The sequence below is a fragment of the Caloenas nicobarica genome, chromosome 16 (assembly GCF_036013445.1).
Source record: "Caloenas nicobarica isolate bCalNic1 chromosome 16, bCalNic1.hap1, whole genome shotgun sequence".
Classification (NCBI taxonomy): domain Eukaryota; kingdom Metazoa; phylum Chordata; class Aves; order Columbiformes; family Columbidae; genus Caloenas; species Caloenas nicobarica.
The window spans coordinates 11,180,723-11,203,109 of record NC_088260.1 but is presented as its reverse complement, the minus strand read 5'-3'; the positions used below and the strand labels follow the sequence as shown (position 1 = coordinate 11,203,109).

The 22,387-nt window shown below is 41.5% G+C and overlaps 1 protein-coding gene across 1 annotated transcript; it reads left to right on the top strand.

Moving 5' to 3' along the window:
* Positions 1-1,932: 1,932 nt before the first annotated feature.
* On the top strand, positions 1,933-20,912 carry SUDS3 (SDS3 homolog, SIN3A corepressor complex component). Its single transcript, XM_065646679.1, has 12 exons — positions 1,933-2,213; positions 3,424-3,493; positions 4,442-4,497; positions 4,910-4,981; positions 7,305-7,324; positions 7,890-8,046; positions 9,675-9,770; positions 11,735-11,796; positions 12,760-12,781; positions 13,505-13,610; positions 17,194-17,278; positions 19,407-20,912. Exons 1-12 carry the CDS (start codon positions 2,048-2,050, stop codon positions 19,503-19,505), a joined length of 1,011 nt encoding a protein of 336 aa, XP_065502751.1. The 5' UTR covers positions 1,933-2,047; the 3' UTR covers positions 19,506-20,912.
* The last annotated feature ends 1,475 nt before the right edge of the window (positions 20,913-22,387 follow it).

The following is a 22,387-nucleotide window of genomic DNA, read 5'->3' as shown; positions in this document are numbered from 1 at the left end:
GCGAGATTCCAGTTTTGACCACAGAACGAGCTAAAAAACTTCGCATCAGCAGCTGTGCACAGTTTCTTAGTCGTTTGCTGCTCGCAGCTCCTGCTGTTCAAAGGGTTCTTGTGTGCCCTGGTGTTAGTAAAGGCACCTGCCCTCTCTGTGATGTGTGAGACCGGCTGCTCCTGGGAGTGCTAAGGCAGCGTAATGTAGGATAAATTAACCTTGGGAGGGCAGCTGTGGTGCAGACATGCTTGCAACTGTTTTGCTACCTGCAGCAAGATGAACCGAGCGTGCAGGGGAGCTGGATGCATGGACAGATAGAAGAGACGCAGCTAGGAAATGGGGAAGAGAGGAGGAAAATAGTGTTTATAAAGCTTTAAGGGGGTTCTGGTTAGTTCTGGGAAAGGGCTTTGGGCAGTCCCAGCTCTATTTTTAACTCTGTATGACTTCAGGAAAGTTATTTGAACAATGTAAGCCAGGTGTAAGTCTGTAGGGAAAGGACAAACCCGTGGGTGCTGGGTGCAGCGTGGGCACCCAGGCGGCTCATGCGATGTGGCAGCTGCCACCGCACCCTTTCCTGTTTGCCCTGTGGCCACCGGCAGCCATGCCAGCTACCGCTGCCCGAGCAGGGAGGAAGGCAAAGATTTGCCTTCCAAAATGTTGATAACCTCTCGTGCCTGGCTGTACTCAGCAATGGAGGGGTGACAAACAGCTCTGCCGCTCCGTCTCCCATGTGCACAGTCAAATGCCCTCAAACGGGATATGGAGCTCTGGAAACTGCTCTTGCAAGCATTTAGTGTTGATTTTTAGTGCATTTCAGCCTCATCTCCTGTAAAAGGTAATATTTACTTACGTAAAAAGGTATCGGGCGTACTTTGCGTGAGTGTTCTGGGTTAAAGATTGTCAGTCAGGGCAAGAAGATCTTTGGGGTGAGCTACAGGAAGGCAAAGTGCATACACTGCATTATTGCAGTTCTTTTCAGCACAAAGAGCATGACCTGGTGCTGCTCTCAGCTGCCGAATGCCCGGTTCAGTGAGTTTGAAAAAGCGCTGCTGTGGTTTCGGGTAGATAAAAACCTATTTTATTTCCTTTCCCTTGATGAGATGTTTATAGTATCCCACTGAGTAGGTAGGTTATACTTTTCAGGAACACACCTCACAAGGGTTAAGGTAGGCATTTAGTACAGCTCTGCTGGAGGCAGAGAGACAAATTAATCCTTCACAGGTGACTTAGAGTTGCAGAAAAGGGCTAAATGAGATATTTAGCCTGAAATGCTGATGGGAGGCATATTCATATGGAGTGGGATCTTGTATTTAGCAGTTCCTGCATGTGAATCCTGGTGCAGGATCTAAATCTTGGTCCTTAATTTTGTAGCAGTGGCTAGTCAGGAGGATGACCTGTGTCTGGCAGACATGGGGTGTCCATAATGGCTTTGGGTGCCTTTTCCATGGAAACTGGTGTTTACTGGCATGAAGCAGCTGCTCCACCTGGGTGAAGGTGAGATCACAGTACCATGATGGTGCCTTCCTGAGAGTATGGAATACAGAATGGTTGGGGTTGAAAGGGACCTCTGGAGATCATCTAGCCCAACCCACCTGCTAATTTGTATATTAAAACCAAAATAATAAGTCCATTTCCAGCATGTGAGATACTGCTCTCTCTGGCGAGTGGCAGCACCGTGGCATGCCCATGTCCTGCAGCACAGGCGTTTCATGGTGTATGGGTTCATCCTGGTGTCAAAAAGGAAGAATACAGGTCTCCGGAGGCGCAGGCAAAGCCCTCTTTCTCCCCATAAATTCCGTGAAGAGTAAGGCCTGGCAGAGACAACCTCGGCCTGGCGGAGGTTGCTGGCGGAGCCGGGACTCGAACCCTCAACCCACCGCCAGTCTCCGTCCCCAAGGACCCCCTTTAGGTGCCCTCCGCGTTCGCCGGGCGGCGGCGCTCCGGCAGTGGGCGGCCGGCCCGCCGGAAGCGGAAGTGGGGGTGCGGGTCCTGGCGCCGTTACCGAGCGGCGGGCGGAGGCGCGGGCCCGCGGCGGCGGCAGCTCCGTCCCGTCGCTATGAGCGCGGCCGGGCTGGTGTCCGCCACGCCGCCCGCCCCCGCGCCGCCTGGGGCGCCCGCCACCGCCATGCCCCCCGGGCCCGAGTACTACGAGGAGGAGGAGCTGGAGAGTGCCGAGGAGGAGGACGGCGACAGGAGCGCTCGGGCCCGCGACTCCGATGAGGGTTGGTAACGCGGCGGGCGGGGCCGGGAGGAGCTTTGGTGCTCCGGGGGAGCGGGGACTGGGGTAGAGGGGAGAAGCAGAGGCGTCTGGGGGCCATGAGGGGCGGTGGGAGGGCTCTCAGTGGAGTGAGGGGTGAGGAGGTGGAGGAATGTGTTTGGGGATGAAAGGGTCTGGGGCAGCGAGGAAATGGGAGGAAAACGAGACCTCTTAGCTGGCTGCGGTTCCCTGTGGGAGAGGAGAAAAGTGAAGCCGACGGAGAGGTGGGGTTGAAGCGGTTTCGCAGGTGTAGAAGAGGTGGGAAGAGCCTCGGGAGCTGGGATTGAGTGTATGGGACAACGGGGTGAAAACAGTGGAGAAATCTCTGTGGGGTGAAGGGGCAAGGGGGAAGAGGGTATTTATTGTAGAAGTAAGTGTGGAATGAAGTAAGGGGTGCAAGCAAGCGTTGGGGACAGAAGGGTTTTGTAGAAGGACCAGGAAAGCAGTGGAGAAGAGAACATGGAAGTAAAACCCAAAGTATTCTGGAGTGTAGGATGCATAAAATAACAAATAAGGCAGATGAAGAATGACCCTTCAACAGTTGTTGTTGCTCTGTCAGCCAGAGTCCTTTGTAGATTTTGAAATACTTCAGTGCAATGTGGAGCTGGGAAGCCAAGTTCAGATCCCAGCGACAAACTTTGTTTCCTGCAGTGAGACCTTTGTGGCCAACCCGAACAGCATCTAGTTGTGGTATTTTTGTTTTGGGCTGTTTCGGGTCAAGATGCAGAATCAGTTACAGCTGGTTCAGTCATTGTTTTCCATACAGTATGTTATGTCATGAGTGGAACCACAGGAATGAGTCTGTGGAATATTTTTCAGAGTCTTTAGACTGTTTCTGTCTTTGTATGTGTGAGTGTTAACGTAGAACCTGTTGTCTTAAACTGGGAAGAAATTACCAGACTGTCTTAAGCTGAAGTTGTTTAGATTTGATGTAAACGTCATTGCTAAACTGCCAGAGAATTTACACAGGTGAACTGGTGAACTCGTAGTTGCAGGAAAGAGGTAAGATGGGTTGTTTCACTTCTGAATTCACCTCTCCAGAGGCCTATCTGGTTGTGTATTTGAGGTTAAATTGCCTGAGGTTTGGGGATTTGTTTGCTTTTAAATAATTTACTACTTCGTGGGTTTTTTTAGTACTTCTTTAGTTGTAACAAGTTATTCTTTACCTCATGTAGACACGGAGGATGCCAGTGAAACGGACCTGGCGAAACATGAGGAAGAGGACTTTGTGGAAATGAAAGAACAGTAAGTAACTCATTCTAATCAAAAGTAAGTTAAAGTTCTGTTTATTTGGAGTGTCTTTGCATAAAACTTTGCAATATTTTGAGCCAAGACTGGGGTTTCTAAGTACCTAGCCCAATGTAATTGCTTATGAGTCCATATACTTGTATTCTCTGTTCAGTTACTTTCTCTGTTCTATATGTATTCAGGAAACTAAGCACTGCTGCTGTTTTGACCAAAGAAATAGGTACAGATTTCTGGGAGCAGCTGAGTTTTTCTGCAAATGAATCCTGCTGCAGTCAGGTCCTTAAAATAAAAGATCTACTTTATATAAGCCAAGCAAAAAGCAAGATGCCTCTTAAAATCCTTTAAACAACAGAATGCTTGTCCTGTCCAGCAGGATGGGTTTTTTGGAAACTTGCATTAGTTTCCCTTTATGTTTTGTGTATTTGCAGTTTTCATACGTGTCAGGAAGACCTGGTCTGTGTTAAACCACAGATATGTGAGAAAAGAAATGCAAGTTCGCAACAGCACCAGAAATAGACTTTGGGTTTTTTTTAATAATCATAGAACAGTTTGGGTTGGAAGGGACCTTCAAAGCTCATCTAGTCCAACCTTCGCCATGAACAGGGACATCTTCTGCTAAAAAGTCTGTTCCCATCTTTCTTATTGGACCCCTTTAAGTATAGAAAAGCTACAATAAGGTCTCCCTGGCACCTTCTCCAGGCTGAACAACCCCAAATCTCACAACCTTGGGGACATTGTAAAACCAATGGGGTGGCAGAGCTTTTAGACAGAATGATGACCTTTCATTTGAATAATATTTGAGTTATTGTTTTGTTTGTTTCCTGAAATTATTCTGAAAAGTTTTTAATTCTGTGCGAACGCTCTGTAACCTACCTCAACAGATGGTGAAATAAGTGATGTACGTTTGTTTTTCAAAGTAAAATTGCCTGCTCTCTGTCTTTACAGGATGTATCAGGACAAACTGGCATCTCTGAAGAGGCAATTACAGCAATTGCAGGAAGGTAAGCGTTGAAGAGGATAGCTTTTTTTTTTTTTTTCCTGAACCATTTTCAGCACTTTTCAAAGGTCATAGAAGGATGAGGATTTTGAAAGATATAAACAGGATCCTTCACTGAATGGCGGCTCTCGGTCATGCTGCTGAGTGAAAAATGTCAACCACTTTCCATCCTTTTTCCTTCGGAACACTTGTAGTTAAGCCTCCGTGTACTAAAGTATTTCTTAGAAGGAGTAGTCAAGTAGTCCACTGTCTGAAAAAACTGGGAACATGCTTATCAAAATAAGCAAACTAGAACTGTGGTTTTCCAATTTCAGTTATTAATATTTGTGTTTCAAATGGTGTACGGCTCCTTGAGAAAATTTAACACTCGGAAAAAAATAAAGTTCAAGTGGGAGTCCACAATTTATTTCTCCTAGGTACTCTTCAGGAATATCAGAAAAGAATGAAAAAGTTGGACCAGCAGTACAAAGAAAGGATACGAAATGCAGGTAAGCTGAATTTTTTTCCAAGACGCTGTGTACAACTTAAATTAATGGTGTTTATAGCACCTGGAGAAAAAAAATGATAATTCTGTCCTTTAAAGAAAAAAAACTTGCTGGAGCAAAGGGTTCTTCTGCTTCTGAGGGTGTAGTGTAGTTTTTTTGAGTGTGTACAAAGCATGATGGGATATTTCTCTTTTTTTACTGAACACCAATAAATGGTTTTAGTCTTCATTTGACTGAAACAGCACAAGTGAAAACTGGTTTCATTTTTATCTGGCACCGTCCCTGACCCGCAGTCTTCCCCTTTGGCTTGTTCTTTGTGCAACTGGTCTGAAACCTTGAGGCACATGGTTCCTTTCCGTTGCAGGGAGGGACAGGTAGGGCTAAGCATCTTTCCTGATGATCCGTTTTTGTGCCCTGGAACAGTGAATCCAGACGGTTTGCAGCTGAAACTGCTGCTCTGTGTAGCTGTGACATTGGACGGGCTGCCTGTGCGTTGTGTTCTGGCGCTCTGTTTCAGGAGCGAAAGCCCAAGTTAACTTTTTCAGTGCCCAGCGCTCAACCCTTCTGCGCAGCCTTTATTGTGTTACTGCAGAGAAGCAGCTTAGAAATCAGATTCTTTGCCCTCATTTTTAAATTTTTTTTTCTCTTTTCAGTAGGTTCTTATCTTGGACCAGGGCCTTTTATAGGAGCTATTATTTGGAAATGTAGCTGTTCTTCCTTTGGAAAAGTTGGATGAATCCTGTAACACCTGGGCTGTTACTCTGGGAAATATGACAGAGCGGCCATGGCAATTGTGTGATGGCCAACGTGCTCCAACCCTGGAGTGGTGTAAATTGTGTCTTTCTGAAATTGCTTGGGGCAGTAAAGGATTTGCTTGAGGAATTTAAGTGAATTGAACTACTTCTTGTTAAATGGAATCCGTCTTCTCAGATGAATTTCATGTATGTTAGAGCTGTGTTATTGTAATACAGGGTTGTTTTGGTAAAATTAAGACTGTGAACTTGTATTTCTGGCTGGCGAAGACCAATGCTGCAGCAACGTGTTTCTTCCACAGGAGGGCAGAAGGTGATAACTTTCAATTTTGTATTAAAAAATCCAAGTGCCCAGTACCACAGGAAGAATGGTCTTTTACATTTGTCCTTCTCACATTGAGGTTTTGGGTTGGTGTTTTTTGGTGTTGTGTTGGGGGTTTTTTGGTGGGTTTTGGTGTGTGTGTGGTTTTTTGGGGGTTTTTTTGAGAATTCACAGATACTAAAGCAACTGTTTAGGTTTACCTGTATTTGATTACTACTTCCATGCTCAATTGGTAGAGTCCTTTGCAAAAAAAAGGTTTGGTGGTGGTGGGGTTTTTTTGTTTGTTTTGGTTTGGTTGTTTTTTGTTTTGTTTTTTTTTTTTTAAATTGGGCCATTATCATCCTTGGTTTCTATTTTATTGAGGTTTTTAATTTTTTTTTTTTAAAGGCATAGTAGTAGAGTGGTGTTACTACGGTCTTCTCTGAAACATATTTGGAGTCTGTGATCTCTACGGAAGTTTTTATTATTTTGAGTATTGCCAAAGCTTAATGTGCTGGTGAAATATGGTGAATTGAGGACTGATCAGGTGCCTTAGTTGGCTTTTCTTGTCACTACCTTGAGTTAAAACTTTATTTTTGGCATTATGTTCTCCAGGAAACACAAGAAGAGTCCCGTCCTACTTAATTTCAAGTTGTTAGGAATTGCACAAATAGCAATGGGACTGTTTCACACCCAGAAATCCATTCGCCTCATGTTTAGATGTGACTGGAACTAATCCTTGCCATGTGTTAGAACTTAACCCTCAGTGATACGTAATGATTTCCTTGTTTTCTCAGGCATAAACAGCCTGAGGTCAGACACGTGAGTTGAGTAGATGAGTCTTCTAACAGCTGTGGAATTATTTCTGAACCAGTCATTGCTGAAATTCACGAAGAAGGCTTAAACTGTGAACTTTTGCTGGCCACATGTTCGTCTATATAGTCCAAGCTTCACTCTGTGAAGTTTGTATCTAGTATTAATTGTAATTAAACTGGAGAATAGACTACTGAATAGTATGGAATGCTGCAGTGTAAGCTTTGCAGCTCTGCTTTACAGTTTGTAGAAAACTTCCATTAACAATATATTTTTGTGGATTTTTTTCAGTTACTTTATTTTCAGCGTAAAACTGTGAAGTAGGAGTAGAGGCTGGATGAGTACATACATGGTTTAGTTCACTGCCTCTCTTGGCTGCAGTACTCAATGATTAAAAATGTTAGGGAAGTCATTTTGTGCCTTTTTGAAGGTAATAAATTAAGTCTGTCTTCTCTTTCAGAACTGTTCCTCCAGCTGGAAGTAAGTAGTCTTAATTTATCAAAATATATATTAACTAGATGGAAGAGGTAATAAACCTTCTGTTTCATTGACTGGTACTTGTCCTTGTTTTCCGAGAAGACTTAAAGAAATTTTCTTTCTCTAGTGAGCATTATTACACTTGATGTAGTACAGCCTCCTGTTGGTATTACTTCGAGTAACTTCTGGACTTCTAAAATTCTATTTTAATTACACAAATATTTGCTCTTGGGTTGCTCTATGATGGCTGTGCATTTGTCTTGCTTAAAAATCATGTTTAAGCATGTAAATAGTAATGCTGTTTGTAAATCTCAAAAGCCCTCTGCTAGAGACATGATCTGGTATGCAACATTAAAATGCTGTGGGTTTTTTAAAAAGTAATTAATTCTTTTGCCAATATATTACTGCTTATTTAGTAATTTTAGATTGTTTTCTATTGATTATGAATATTGATAATCTTCAGAACTGGCTACACTTCTGAACTGAAAAGCTGATCAGTGCAGCAGTTGAAAGAAGCTGTTGTGATAACATCGAGTTCCTTAGTTCACCTTTTTGTTGTTTGCGTTAGACAGATCAGGTGGAAAAAAATTATGTCAAGGAAAAGAAGGCAGCAGCAAAGGAGTTTGAAGATAAGAAAATTGAGCTTAAGGAAAATTTGATTGCAGAGTTGGAAGAGAAAAAGAAGATGATTGAGAATGAAAAGCTGACCATGGAATTAACAGGAGGTAAAAACAAGATAGACGTCTGTCATTTGTCTTAACCACTCTGCTACTGCTTAGAAAAAAAGAAATAAAGGGAGAAATGCTTGTTCATACAGACAGCTGGTGTGAAGACTTTAAAGCTTTCCAAATGCCAACAGATGTAGAACACAAATTGGTGGTGTTCTACTGGAGAAAGCTGTTCGTAATAATAAAATTTAGTGACATGCGTTACTAACAGGTGAATCAAAGCAGTGCCAGTGGTGCCGCGGCATGGGTCGGGTTTCCTATGGGCAGGGAAAGGGGCTGTGTTAGTTCCTGTGATCTGGTAGTAAAACTATTGAGATACACTACAACACTGACCTAACCAGTGGTGCCAGGTTGTAAACCTTGAGTAGGTGCATCAGACCCCTCTTCTGAGGCTCTTGTAAATCAGTCTTAACAAATGAGAAGAATGGCTCACATTCAACACAGTAACTTATGTTTTTAGGTCTCCAGGGTTCAGTGTTTTTCAACTTTAGCTTTGAATCCTAGAGATAAGGTTTCCTTTGGCATACACTGGCTGGGTGGCACTTTTTAATTTTAAGCTTTTATCGTAGTGTTTGTTCCATTAATGTGGAGCATGGTCATCCTTGTTCACCGTTGAGATACGAAGAAAAGTAATTCGGTGTATTTTGAACATGCAGAGCTGCTCAAGGCTTAAGCATCTAGAGGGAGCCAAAGAGGCTTCATAGATTTGAGGGCTACCCAGGATGTGATTCAGGTGCACTTAAAGCTGAGCAAATAATTCTCAGCACATAGAAGAGGTGAGATGATGTGTTTAGCATTTAAGATGTGGCCTTTTGCTTGCCAGTTCAAGATATCTTCATAAATTAAGGAATGATTTGTGAGAGTTTGGGTAAAGTAGTTCGGTGAAGACTATCCATAGACATTTGTACAAACTGTAATTTCAGATAGTTACTTGGTGATGAGACTTGTTTCAATTTTAAGCAGATTTTTTCTTTTTCCCTAGTGCATATGCTACAATTTATTTCCTGTCAACTGCTGCTCTGCATGTTATTAATTAGGTTCATTTCATTAATCATAATTTGAAACAGTTTTAGATAATCTGAGTCTAAATATCATTTGTGTTAAAAATTACTCCAGTAGACTTGTATCAGTATTGAATGCAGTGATTATGTGTATTCCTTTGACAAAGATATTTTTCCAGCTTGTAGACAAGAAAAAGCAAGCAATTCCTTTGTAGCTGATGTTTTACATGCTGTTAACTATCCAAGTTTTGTTAGCAGAGAGCTCTGTGAACTTTGCCTTTTAAATGATCTCTTCAAAAGCAAATCATGTTAGCATTAAAGAAATTTGCCCTGAATCCTTGTAACATCCTTGCGCTTGTTATCTGTACCTGAAGGAACTGTAAAATGCCCCCAAAACGTGTCGCTGTAACCGTGGCTTTGCGACACTGTCACTGAACAGTGACCGAGTATGAAAGAGAACTTGTATTCGCTGTCAGCAGTTCCAGCTTGGATGCTGGAAGCTATCACAAAAAAATCCAATTTTCTGTATGAAAGAGGGAAGATTATGTTCCTTGTGCAGACAGCTGCTGCTTCTTCCCCCATTGCCTCTGGTCTTATCAGCTCTCCAACCTCATTATTCTACAGATTCGATGGAAGTGAAGCCTATTATGACAAGGAAACTGCGGCGGCGACCAAACGATCCAGTTCCTATCCCAGACAAGAGGAGGAAACCTGCCCCTGATATCCTTTCAGAGTCATTGCAGGACGGCGTATTTGCAGCCAGTGTACTACCCGCATCTGTGCGCTTTTGTATGGAAAGGAAGATGAAATGAGGTGCTAGAATCAGATTTTAATCTCGGAAATGCTGGAGCACAATTTGTCACGTTTAATAAACTGATATAACACAACCAGTCTTTGGAGTTACCCTCGGTATCCTAACTTGAACTCCACAGTGTTGTGAGAGGCCCTTTTTTTTTTGTCAGTGAGAATAGTTTGAATTCCTCAGGTAATTTTTTTTCACAAAGGAAAAACTTCAAAAAACCATTATATATAAATGCTGAGATAATTGATTCCATAGATAGTAAATGGCTTTTTTACATGAGCCAAAGCTTTTCTCATTTCAAGATGTGACAAAACGTTTGCCAGAAAGATCATATTTGCCATATCAAACTAGTTTTCCTATTTCTGATAAAGGCTTCAGATCTCTAATCCAGAGAGAGGCATAGCAAAAGTGAGGAGTGCTAGAGTTGTTCTTTGAATTAAAAAGGATGGAAAATCTAACTTTTTATATATCACAGGAGAGAGAAAAACATGTGCATGTAATCCTTCTCCTTTGCATGTTTCTTAAAATGTTCCTTGGCTTCTGGAAATATGCTTTTAGCTCCTCTGTGATGATAGGCACTTTTTGTATATGAAATTCACCCAGAAAAAAAGGCAATGATATTTGCTTTGCAGAGGCTTATTATTAGGTTCCAAACTTGTATGGCTTAGATCAGATTAAAAAAACTTCTTTATGGCTTCCAAGTAACTCAAGTTTTCTGCACAGGCAATATCAAACCTTGAACTAGAGTTCATGCAGGATGGTCACAAACATCTCCAGTTATTAATTAATATCTTTCTGGTTAGAGATCCTGTTTGCTCTTCCAGGAAAAAAAAAATCTATTTATTAGTGCCCCTATCTCATCCAAAGTAAATTAGTTTCATAGTGAACATGTCCTACTAATTGAGCGTGACATGGCAGCCACAGTATGAAACTGCTTTTCCTCACTGGGGAGAGGATTGAGGTTCATCAGCACCAAAATCCTTAAAATACAGCCTAACAATTGTTAACTTTAGTTTAATACTTTGAACACTTTTGACTTAGCAGCTGTTTTGAAGAAACACTGGAGATGAAATCTCAAGAGCGGGTCCACTGCTTTGTCTGGATATTGTTTTCCATGTGTGTATTTAAATTTTTCTTGTGGGGAAGTGGCAGAGGAGCGGCAGGAAATGGAAGTAGGAAGATGGGATTGTGAAACTACACAAAATGATAGCAGAGCTCTAATGAGGCTCTGACGCACTAACTTGTGTGTTCTGAGATTTTGTTTTCAGGTGAACAGTAGGCTTTTCTTTATCCTCACCTACATGAGGATGTGTTTTTTGCCTCTGGCTTTACTTTCTGGTTCTTTTCTTGACCATTTTTGTGCGTTTGTGGGGTGGTTGTGGTGTGGTTTTATTGTTTGCTTGATTTTTGGTTTTTTTCCCTCTCTTGTCCCTGTCTCTCAATTCCTGCTTACTAAGTTGCAGAATGCTGACTTTCTTCTCCTAGTTTTGGGTGAGATGCAGCTTCATTGTACAAAAGCTGAAGTGAGTGTGTTTCAGCTCCCAGATTGCTCTCTATAGAAGTGCAAGATGAAGAACACTGAAAACACAAATGCTTGATGCCTCCATGAAGTAAATGTCAGTGCACTAAAGATTTTTTCATTGATGGTTATGTCTGAATAAGTTAAAATGATTTCGCAGTCTATTTGCTGCTAAATATGAGACTCTGTGGAGATGGACTTAAATTAATTCATATGACAAAAAAAAGCTCCAGTATGACACTTTTTAAATCTTGTGCAACTTACAGAAGCCTTTTGGCTTATGTTTAGACACATGAAATGTCATTGACCTGTAATTTTCAGCCTTGCTTATCAAGAGCTTATAGGAACCTTAATTCTGGATACCTCAGCTAAATTATTTGTTGACTGATGAGCAAATAATGGAGGACCTGAGAACACTGAATAAGGTAGGAATTATTGTTTGATTTGTATTTCTTTGTTGTAAAGAGAAGCTAATGCTTTCCCCTGCAGAAAACAGCGCTCTGGTTTATGTTCCTTTTTGAGATGTGTGACTCTTTCATCCCAGTAGGCTTTGTGAAATAACACAATAAAAGATGTAGCAAGATGGTATCTCCTCCCTTTTATTTTAATAGGTTTAATTAACCTGATTAAAATGACTGTCATCTAAAAATGGTACCTTTTGTCTGCACCAAGTGATGAGCTGTCTGAAGGAGTTCCTTTCTTCCTCTGCATGGTTGAACAGATATTAACGTGTCTGTGAGATCACAGCCCGCTCCTGGTTTAAACCTTAGTGTGGGCTGGTCATTTTACAGTGGGTGGTTTGTTCTGGGGTTTTTTGTGTGTTTTTTGTTTGTTTGGTTGGTTTTTTGTTTGTTTGAAGTTTTGTTTTGTTTGCTCCCCACTGTCACTGTACTTCAGCAAACCCCATAGGGTGTAATGTGTATGTTTATAGTTTGTCTAGATTTTATTACTCTGTTGCTTTCTTGCTAAACACTGGAAGGCTTACCTAATTTCTTGTAATAGAGGCTGTTCATTAAGGCCTGTGAGGAAGGTAGTGGAGCATGGTTTTTGTGCCAGCTGTTGGGGTGTTTCTAATTTATCTCCTGTGTTTTGTGTACCCTGAGGAATGTTGGATCATGTTAAAAAATAGTGTGTTAGATGGGTTCGGGTTTGCCTTGTTTTAGTGGAAGTTCAGTTTGTAGACCTTTTGTATCGTGATACTGATTATCTGCACGTTTGGTTGTTTATAGCATGCTGTTCTGGTTATGTCTTATGCCAGTTAGTAGTACATTTAAAAATAAAAAAAGGACCATTTAGAGTATGGAAAGTAAGACAATCTGAGATGATTACTGGAGACTTGTGTGGCTTGTGTCAGATCTCTAATCCTTCTTTGCTCTCTTTCCATGCAGCTTAAATCACCCAAGAGACCAGGTGAGTTAACAGTGGCATTGGAACTTGTTCACATTCACAGTATTTTGAACAGACAATTATATTGTAGACTTTTTGACTGTATAATTGCTGACTGTGTAATTTGACTGTGTAAATTGTTTTGACTATGTAATTGCTGTTCTTTATGTAGCTACTGTGGCAAACGGGCACTTTGTGGAGTCTCTTCATCTGTTCTGAAGTTTGGCAGGGATGGGAAGGGAGATGGATGCATCTTTGGTGGCTGAAACGTTTGAGTATGGGAAGATCTAGCTGTGTAAAGAGGTTTTTCTGTGATATTCAGATGCATCTGGTTAGTTGGCTTGCTTGTCAGGTTGATGGAGGGATTGAGAGCTTAATTTTATGTGCTCATCTTTCCAGATGTGTCTTTACACATTATTTCAAGACAGGGTGCTACTAAATTGCCTATGTAATCCTGGCCCTATTATCGACTTTATAATAATTAGAATTCAAACAAAATCAAGGACCTACTGTCCGTCACCTACCTGTAACATTTTTTTCAGGTTAACATTAGCATTTATATACTCAAGGAGAGGCTGAATTATTCATCCCAGTAAGAGTATTTTTCTGATGCAAATTTGACTTTGTAGCTTTCCGTGCTTGTTATTTCTGCATAATGTGACCTTATTAATTGCAGTTCTGCAGTCAGATGTGCTATTGTGTGCTGAACACACACTAGTCTTTAAGCACGGTCTCTGCTGTTCGCAGCCTCTCCCTCCTCTCCCGAACACCTCCCAGCTACACCGGCAGAGTCTCCAGCACAGCGGTTTGAAGCCCGGATAGAAGATGGAAAACTCTACTATGACAAGAGATGGTAAGCCCTGATAAATTTCTGTTTGAATCAGTCTGAGCGTTGTGTAGTGAGGAGACAAAGGCCGCAGAGAGAAATTGCTTCGATATAAGGATTTGAGAACAAAATGTTTTTGGGCGGAGGCTAGCCGTTTCCTAAGGGCTAAGCATTGTGACTTTGGTAAATAAGAAGTGATAATGAAGTGTTTGGACCTCATAGACTTTGGGGAGTGGCTCAAATAAAAGGAGACTTTAAATCTTTTCCACTTGGGAAACATTTTTGTCAAACCTAATGTGAGAGAACCGCCAGCAGCTGCAGAGCGATGTAGCTGTGAAGCTGCTCAGCCTGGATGCAGATGCTCCGTGGCTGCAGGTCCGGTGGTGTCGGCAGCATTGGCGCTCCTGCTGCTCTGTTTTGTAGAGCACTAGCCTGTGGTTCCACGAGGTGGCAGAAGGAATGTTGTGCAGCCGGATGAGCAGAATGAAAAATGTTTCTAATAACGAATCCCAATAACCTTTAAAGATCAAACCCACACGGGAGAAGCAACTTAAGAATTGCTGATTGGATTTAGCTCTGTTAAGTTTTATGGGCATATAGCTGTGCAAGCCTCACAAAAGACAAAGAAAATATTAAATTCTGCAGAGAAATCTTAGGTCTTAAACTTAATCTGTGAGACATGCAGAACTGGATAATCGAGATGGCAATCTAATACTCCTTGAGCAGAAAGCAATTTGCAAGTTGTATGCTTATTTGTAGCCTGCTTTGGTGTTCTGGTGGCTCAAAATAACAAGTGATGAGGTTGTAATTTTATCACGGAAAATGATAGGCGTGAAGCTTGTTTGTAACACAACAGCTGCCTTGTACAGTTGGTCAGTTTTTCTTTCTGCGAGTCTTCCGACAGTGAAGTGTCGTGGAAGGTTCAGTGGGTACAACTGATAAAAGCTGCTGCCTGGAGCTGAGACATCTGTGAAGTGTAAAGCAGACATGATCTGAACCAGCTACTTGTCATTTCACAGATTCATGAAGTTCTTTTTTTTGCTTTCATAATTTTTTGTGTAAAGTGACGATCCTCTAGGATATATTTGGATGAATAAACTGTTCTTCAGAATTTTTAAGCATGTGGAGTACTGTAAAGGGTTGCACAAGTTAAAAGAAAAAAAAAAGATGGAATCTGGAGTAATCTGTCAGTAGAGCTCTCAAGCTCCCACCACATTTAAACCTAGGAGAGCTTCCATAAGCCCAGATGAATCTCTCAAAAGCACAAGCTCCCTCTGAAAGGTATCTAACAGATATTTTTATCTTGCTGAATTCAATTGTCATGGGGGTCTCGTGGTCAAGAATTCCAGCTGTTGTCTTTCCTGTCTTCCTTGTTCTTATGCTGTTTTAAGATAAGTATTTTTACATTTTTTGGCTGTAATAATCGTGCTCAGATTTTTTTGATTGATAGCAATAGTACTTGTGCAAAGTAGCTGGTATTTTAAAATAATGAAGTAACATTTGATAGTGGGAGGGTAATTTTTTCTAAGGTTTATTAAGGCTGTAACTGCTGACATGCACCAGAAATAATAAAACTGACAGCCGAGGAGTCACTACTTTCTGTTTCCTGACAGCGACTGTGAAGGGCCATTATCTCAAAATAGTGAATGTTTCAGGCTACTAATGGACTCCCTAAGGTCTCGTGGGGACATTTCACAAATATGTCTCCGAAGTGGAGACTTTGTGTAGGGACTTTCAGATGGATATGGAATTAGACTTCAGGTTTTTATCCTTGTTCAATTTGTTCCATTCCTCCCCGTAAGATCCTAAAATACAGTTCACTGTAAAACAACCCTCTTTTTGCTTTTAGCTTTGTCTGTATACAATAATGCAGAGTGATTTCTTTCAATCTTCTGATGGAGATGCAGTCGAAAGTCTTGGCCTTTCAGCAAAATGGTTTGTAGCAGAAAGTGGAATTATTTCTGCTTGCGTCACTTTTCAGTATTGTGGTATATTTTACCTACTGCAAAAGCAAGAGTAGTTTGGCCCTTTCTTCTTCTTGAAAGCTAACTTAAATTTCCTTTATGTCTTAGTGAGGTCTGGTTTGTAGTAGCTTATACTCATATTTCAATTAATGGTCATCTGAGCTCAGTAAACAGAGATTTTGGGCTCAGATCATTGCTGCTGTTAAATTGCCCTGGAACCTGCTGACATCTTTTCTTTTAAAGTGAGGGAGAAAGAATAGTGGTTGGGCACGAGTGTCTAAAGGCTGCAGAATTTGAGGGTGTTTGTGGTTTGGTTTTTGGTTTTTTTTTTAGTACCTCGCCCAGCCCCTTGGTAATTAGTATGTTTAGAAGGCCGAAAGCCAACACTACCATTGTTACTGGCAACCGTTGTCAAAATTCTGAGTACATGAACCGGTAGGAAGAGATTATGGAATAAACTATTGGAAGACTTGCATATTTACAGTACGGTTAGTGTAGAAATAACTGTAAAGATTATGCAGATCCCTGCATTTTGACAAATGGCTGTCAGCCAGTCGGACTGCAGGGAGTTGCATATTGAGTAATTACTGAGGGAATCTCTGTGCAGGGATTCTGCAACTTGGGTTGCCCGAGTAAACACAAAGCACATCATGATTAGGATAAAGGTGGAAGTCTAGTTATGCTTTTATAACTATAAAGCATTTTGGTGCTCTCTTGATCAAGATTATTACTTACCAGTAATCTGTGTCGGTATAATTAGTTCTGCCTTCAGAATGAACAGAAGCTGGCGAGTTTTGTCTGGCACACTTTGCAGCACATACCAGAAACGTGGTCTGCAAAGAAGGCAAGACCATGAAATCAGGCAATTCAGAGTTAGGATTTTCCAAGTTTTTACTTTGTTGTATACAAAAGGCACTAAGAAAAATATATAGCATGACTAAAATATGATCTAAAAGGGGGAAAAAATGGATATGCTTAGGCACAGCTTCCTTGTGGCAGGTACATTCAGAGTCAGTAACACATCACTTCCTGTTTGGGTTATTTTCACTAAATAACACTGTATTAGAAATTTGAAGTCTCTGTTTAACAATACGTAGGCTGCACTGATAAAACGTGGTTTACTGTGGTGGTGCACTAGTAATTTTGGATTGAGGAATGTGACTGATTTTAGTATTTGATTTGCTCTGTCACATTTTATCAGGCATAATATGGAGTTGCCTCTAAATCCATCCTGTGTCTGCAATGTGAAGGGCCAGATTGATGAACTCTGGAGACAGGGGCTTATTGTCAGCCAGTGTTCTCTGATCTTGTGGCTTGGTGCTCTGCCCCTCCTCCTTTCAGATGTAAGAGCTGTTTTCCATAATCTGCATATGGAATTAAATGTGAATTGAGAGCTTTGTGCATTCTGAAGCATCATTGACATGCAAAGTGGGAGTGTGTGAGATCAGACCACCAGCTTTGTTGGTGACAATGGGGAAAGTGGTGTGGAAAGGCAGACTGACTTCATATTTACTCTATCCAAATGCTTATAGAACCTGAGCTTTATCAGTCTTATTACTGTTTCTTTTCTGTCTTTGGACAGCTAATAGTTTAAAGTGTTTCTTTTTTTTTTTTTCTTTTTTTTTTTTTTTTTTAAATTTTTGCAGGTACCACAAGAGCCAAGCTATCTACCTGGAGTCTAAAGAGAACACTAAGATCAGCTGTGTGATCAGTTCTGTGGGCGCCAACGAGGTAGTGGGGCTGCTTTGTTTGTCATGGGAGTGGGGAAATCCGTGGGTCAGTGTAGGCAGGTAGATGTAAGGACCGAGGGAAAAATCAATATTGCTTTCAGAAAAAATGTAGTTGGTGTCTAAAGAAGCTCAATCCAAGATGAGGCTGAGTTGAGAGATCTCTTCTTGACACACAGCTGAGGTGGGAAGGGACTGGCTGTGTTTCTAAAGAATGATCCTGCATTTTGTACGTAGTAGTTTGGCAGGCAGGAAAAATGAGGAGAACTGACACATCATTGGCACAATATTCATAGGTTCCATTTCCAATATTTCAAGAATGTACATACACTTATTATTAATGCATTATTTTAAAAAAATATATATCTCATTGGGAATCCAATGAGCGTGAGGAAATTTTTTATCACCAAATTTAGTTGTTATAAGGGGGAAAAATTCTTCCTGCTCACCTGGGTGCTGTGAAGTAACCGGGCAGCATTCGGTACCCCTGTGGGAGACAGGGCGGGTGAGTCACTTGTCTGAGACCATTTCTTTGTGGCTGACAATTCAAGCTCAGAGAAGCAGGTGAAGAGAGGTGTGTGCCTAAAATCGGTGACTCTTGCTGCAAACTAAACTCAGTGCTTGAGCCACGCATCAGTTGGGCAACGGGAGCGGTTTATGCTTTGCTTGCAGATTCCAGACACTCCAAGGAAAGAAATGACAGACTCGAATGCACTTCTCTTCAGTCAGCCAATAAAGTCACTTTGATTTGTTTTGGCAGCTAAAGAAAAATATTTTCTTTTCAACAAAATGAGTTGCATATGGGATATGCTTTGCATCACAACTGTTCTCTTTGCAATAACGGTTGTTATGCTCAACAGTTGGTTATTTAGATAAAGTAGTAGTAGTGTGCTAACAGATGCATAAAAAATACAGTCCTGCGATTTGGTTAAAGTTTTTACCGTTAATTTATAACATTAAAACTCAGTCTTTCGGGAGCATGTTACCTGAAACCAGGAGGAAATTCAATCCATTAATTATAATTGTATGAATTCAGCTTTAAAGTGAGACAATAGTTTTGTTTTTGTTTTTTTTTAGTTTAGTGGGGTTTTTTTGAGAGAGACTGGGGAGGAGGCACAGCAGTGGTTTGCCCCGTGATGGTTTGTTGTGAGAGTATAAAGCCAAGGGAGGCAAATACTGAACAGAATACTGAAATGAGGCGGTGCTCTCTTAGGAGTGCAATGCACACATCTCAGATTTCATCACACACCCAAAAATGTGGTTGCCAAACTATGATTTTACTGGTTCCTGCTTGAATTGGGACGTGAGAAGACAGACCTGGATTTGAGGTCTCTAATTGAGTTAAATCAATCTGCCGTGCCAGGCCTGTAGCTAATATGGTGTCTAAAAAACAAAAGCTTTGGATAAATTGCGTGCTAACGCTAACTCGATAGTCCTTTGCAATAGGCAATATTGGACTTGTGTCCTAAAATACTCCAATATTTGGGTCTAAACTTCTTGAAAGAGATTTTTATTTTTCAAAAATTCTCAGTGCCTGCCTCCATGGAAGGAATTTGTCCTTTAAAACATACTGAGTATCAGCAAGTTATGTGAATTCTTCCATGCTGGTGTTTAAAAGAAAGGTGGTTTTTATCTTCAGATACAATTCATGTAACACATTGTGAGAAATGCTTCACTGAACAAAATCAGAAGCAGCTTTTCATTTGACTAATAGTTAACTTGTCTGGGTAAATCCCAGGATAGATAACTTTTTATGATCTGTGGATCTAGAGAGACTTATTCTTGATTAGGCAAAGCTTAATGCCGGAGTTCTGTTGCGAACAGCATCGGAAGGAAACTTGCTTTCCTGATGATGCTTGGAATGAGTAATTTTTCATGATGGCTGTTTTGAGCGGGGAGTTAAGGTGGTAAAGTTAGAAACCTTAGTTGCTTTTCTACTCAGGCTGCAAATCCCTAATGTGGGGAGGGAGGAGGGATTAAGCTGAATCATCTCTGCACCCTGAGTAACAGAGATGTTCGGGTCTGACAGTAAGAACACTTGGACTTGTTTGTCTGTGGTTTTGTGTACTGTAGGTTTTTCCTTTTTCTCCCCAATAAATCTCCCTGGCCCTTTCTTTTTTCCTTTCCTGCAGATCTGGGTGAGGAAAACCAGTGACAGCACAAAGATGAGAATCTATCTGGGGCAGCTGCAGCGAGGTGTTTTTGTGATTCGGCGACGATCAGCTGCGTGACCGTGTGCTCTTCCTTGGCCTTTTTTTTTTTTTTTTTTTTTTTTTACTGATAGACAAACCTCTAATGGGGAATGGCAGACTGTTCACTCATCTTAGCAGCAGAGAACACTGTCGTGACCTCTTCCGAGACATTTTGTGGCTGGCCACATAATCCCCAGTAGTCCTTAAATCTCTAGTGATACCCAAGCACTGCCCTGGACTATTTCTGGATTTTGCATCAAGCTTCTGTAACGCTTTCTTTATATTTTGGGCGACTATTTAAGAAGACTTTGCCTCATACCTTTTTCATCATTGTTTCACGGTGCATAGGTGGGACTCGTGTGTTGAAAACGACGTAACATTTATGTTTTGAATCAGACCGATGGAAGACCAATTGCTTGTGAAGACCTGGAGTTATTTGTTGTTCTTGTTTTCCTGCAAGACTCGGGATCTTGGGCGAAAGGAGTCTAACCTTGCCAGCTTTCAACTGCAGCTGGGACATACATCTATAACACCTGGTACACAACATCAGCTTTACTGGACAAACTATTTAAAGACTTGAGCACTGAAGCTTTTTTTAGGAAAGTGTGGACAGCTTAGAGACTGCTGAAAATCCAGTTGATTTTAGTGTAGCTAAGCAGTCACATGTGGTTAATCAGAAGTTTCTGTTTCTCTTCGCATTAAAAAACCCTTCAATGAACAAGCAAAGAGTATATCTAGCTACTGAAGTCGATTTCCTGAAATAGGTGGATGAGTATAAACCAGAGGATTAATTAACTGGACTTTGGAGACAGCAAGACTATGTGAATGATATGAGTATAACCACTCATGTAGAGATGTGAAAGGCAAATTTCACATTCTTTGCCAATGTTAGAGTAACAGGACATGCTGGAATCCTGCCAACAGAAGATCCTGGATCTGCTGTATCTTTCAAAGAAGCCGGGTACAGAGTAGGAAGCGGCATTGACACGCTCTTAGCGTACGCCGAAGCCTTCCTTCCCTAAAATGTCACGCCAAGGTTTCCCTTTGAAGGGTATTTTAATTACTGGAGATAACATTGGATTTCTACACTTGCCCTCCAATAGCACAAGTGAAAATGCTCAAGTAACGATATTATGTACTCCCTTCCAGGATGTTTAAAGATCTGACTCTGCAATTCCTTTATCATTCCCAGTCTTCTGCTGGTGGCTGAAACTACCAGTACCGTGTGTGACCGAAGTGCGCATTGCGCTGGCAATGCTGTCACATCTTGGCCTTCTGTGCAAAAGAACGTCGTGCTCCTTTTGATTACTGGACGAAATGTTGTAATTTCTGCCTTTATCAATATCTGTCACTTTGAGGCATCTTTTGTTTTTGCTTTTGAGCCGCTTTCTTGTTCAGCATCAGTCGAGCCTTCCTTTCATATCTGGATAAATGGCGTGTTTTAAATGACTGTTTCCGTTTCTTTTACTTCCTGCAGTTGGGTGGCAGTCACGTCCCAGTCGCTGGTGTCTGTACGTGGATCTGGAGTGGAGCATTATGGCTGAATTTCTGATGTGTTGCCTTTGTGGCTGAGACATCCTTACCTGTTTTTACTGTCTTTTGAGTTTCAACCGAGTCTGGAGCTTTGGTGAGGAAAGCAAAGGGTGTCTGTTTCCCACCCCTTGAAAATGTGCTGTCGTTGCTGCAGCATTAGTCAGGTGGAAAGCAGAGCTGTATTTTGTCAAGTTAACAGCATACTTAATATAATTTAGCATTCTCTGTACGTGTGACAGGTTTTTAATAAGGTGATGATGTACCGAGCAGGATTTGTCACTGAGCCTTAAAACGAACATCGTAGTTCTTACAATAAAAAGTGCTAAGTAAACAGCAGGATTTATTTCCTACCTATATCATTTTATCGATATATATGTTTGTGGAAATAGCTGGGAACTTTGGTTCAGTTTTGGGGAGATATCTTGCCAACCTGCTCATGCAGGTGAGCTCCGCTGTGATATCGTCTGGTTTAGGGTAACTTGAAAGGTATTAGAATTGTGGAAGTGCAGCCAGGCATGGTATAGGTGCACGTTGTGTAAGCTTAATTCTGTAGCTTCATCACTACATCTTAATCTGAATCAAGAACATCTGCTCACCATCGCTGTTCCTTGGAGGGACAGAATAGCTGCTCTCAAGCCTGGTCTTAGATGGCAGGTGTTGGAGGGGTGTGGGACGAGACACATTTCTAGTTCACACCCTAATCAGAATTTGAAGAGAATTTTGGGAGAAAACAAGCTAAGAAGGAAGGAGGACAGTGAGCAGTCAGGGTGCTGTGGGATTCACTGGGGAGATGGGTTCTGTAAACTGGTCCTGATCGAGGGCAGCGCTTCAGTGTGGGAGGTGTCAGAGCTTCATCTCAAACTCTTTACTCTTTCATGCTGATCTTGGATCTCCTGAAAGGATGTGTGGGGTTTGTACAAGTCCATTCTGTCAGTTCCTGGCCTGTTCCCAGTTTCCCCAGTGCCTCCGAATCAACATTTTAACCATAATTTCTGCTTTTGACAGTCCTGAGTGCAGGCGTGTAGCCGTTGAACTGCTACACCAAAGGTATTTTATTTTAAGCCTACTTCATCCTTAGTTTGTTTTTAATGAAATGAAAGTGTCTTGCCTTAGCTGATCACCATAAAAAGTAGATCTGTCTCCTCTAACAAAACACATGAATATTGTGTCCTTTTTTTTCAAGCCTGTGCCATTCACAAGGCTGGAAATGATAAAAAGGCAGGGCCTGGTTGTGCACTCGATGAAGCGGGACCTTTTTTTAATCCTAGAAGGATGCTCAAAATGTCTTGTGGCGAGAATGAGGCGTGTGGAGACCGAGAGTATAGACATCGGCTGTGGAAATGAAGATTTCCTGCCACTGGTTGGAAAAATAGAGACAAGTTACTCAA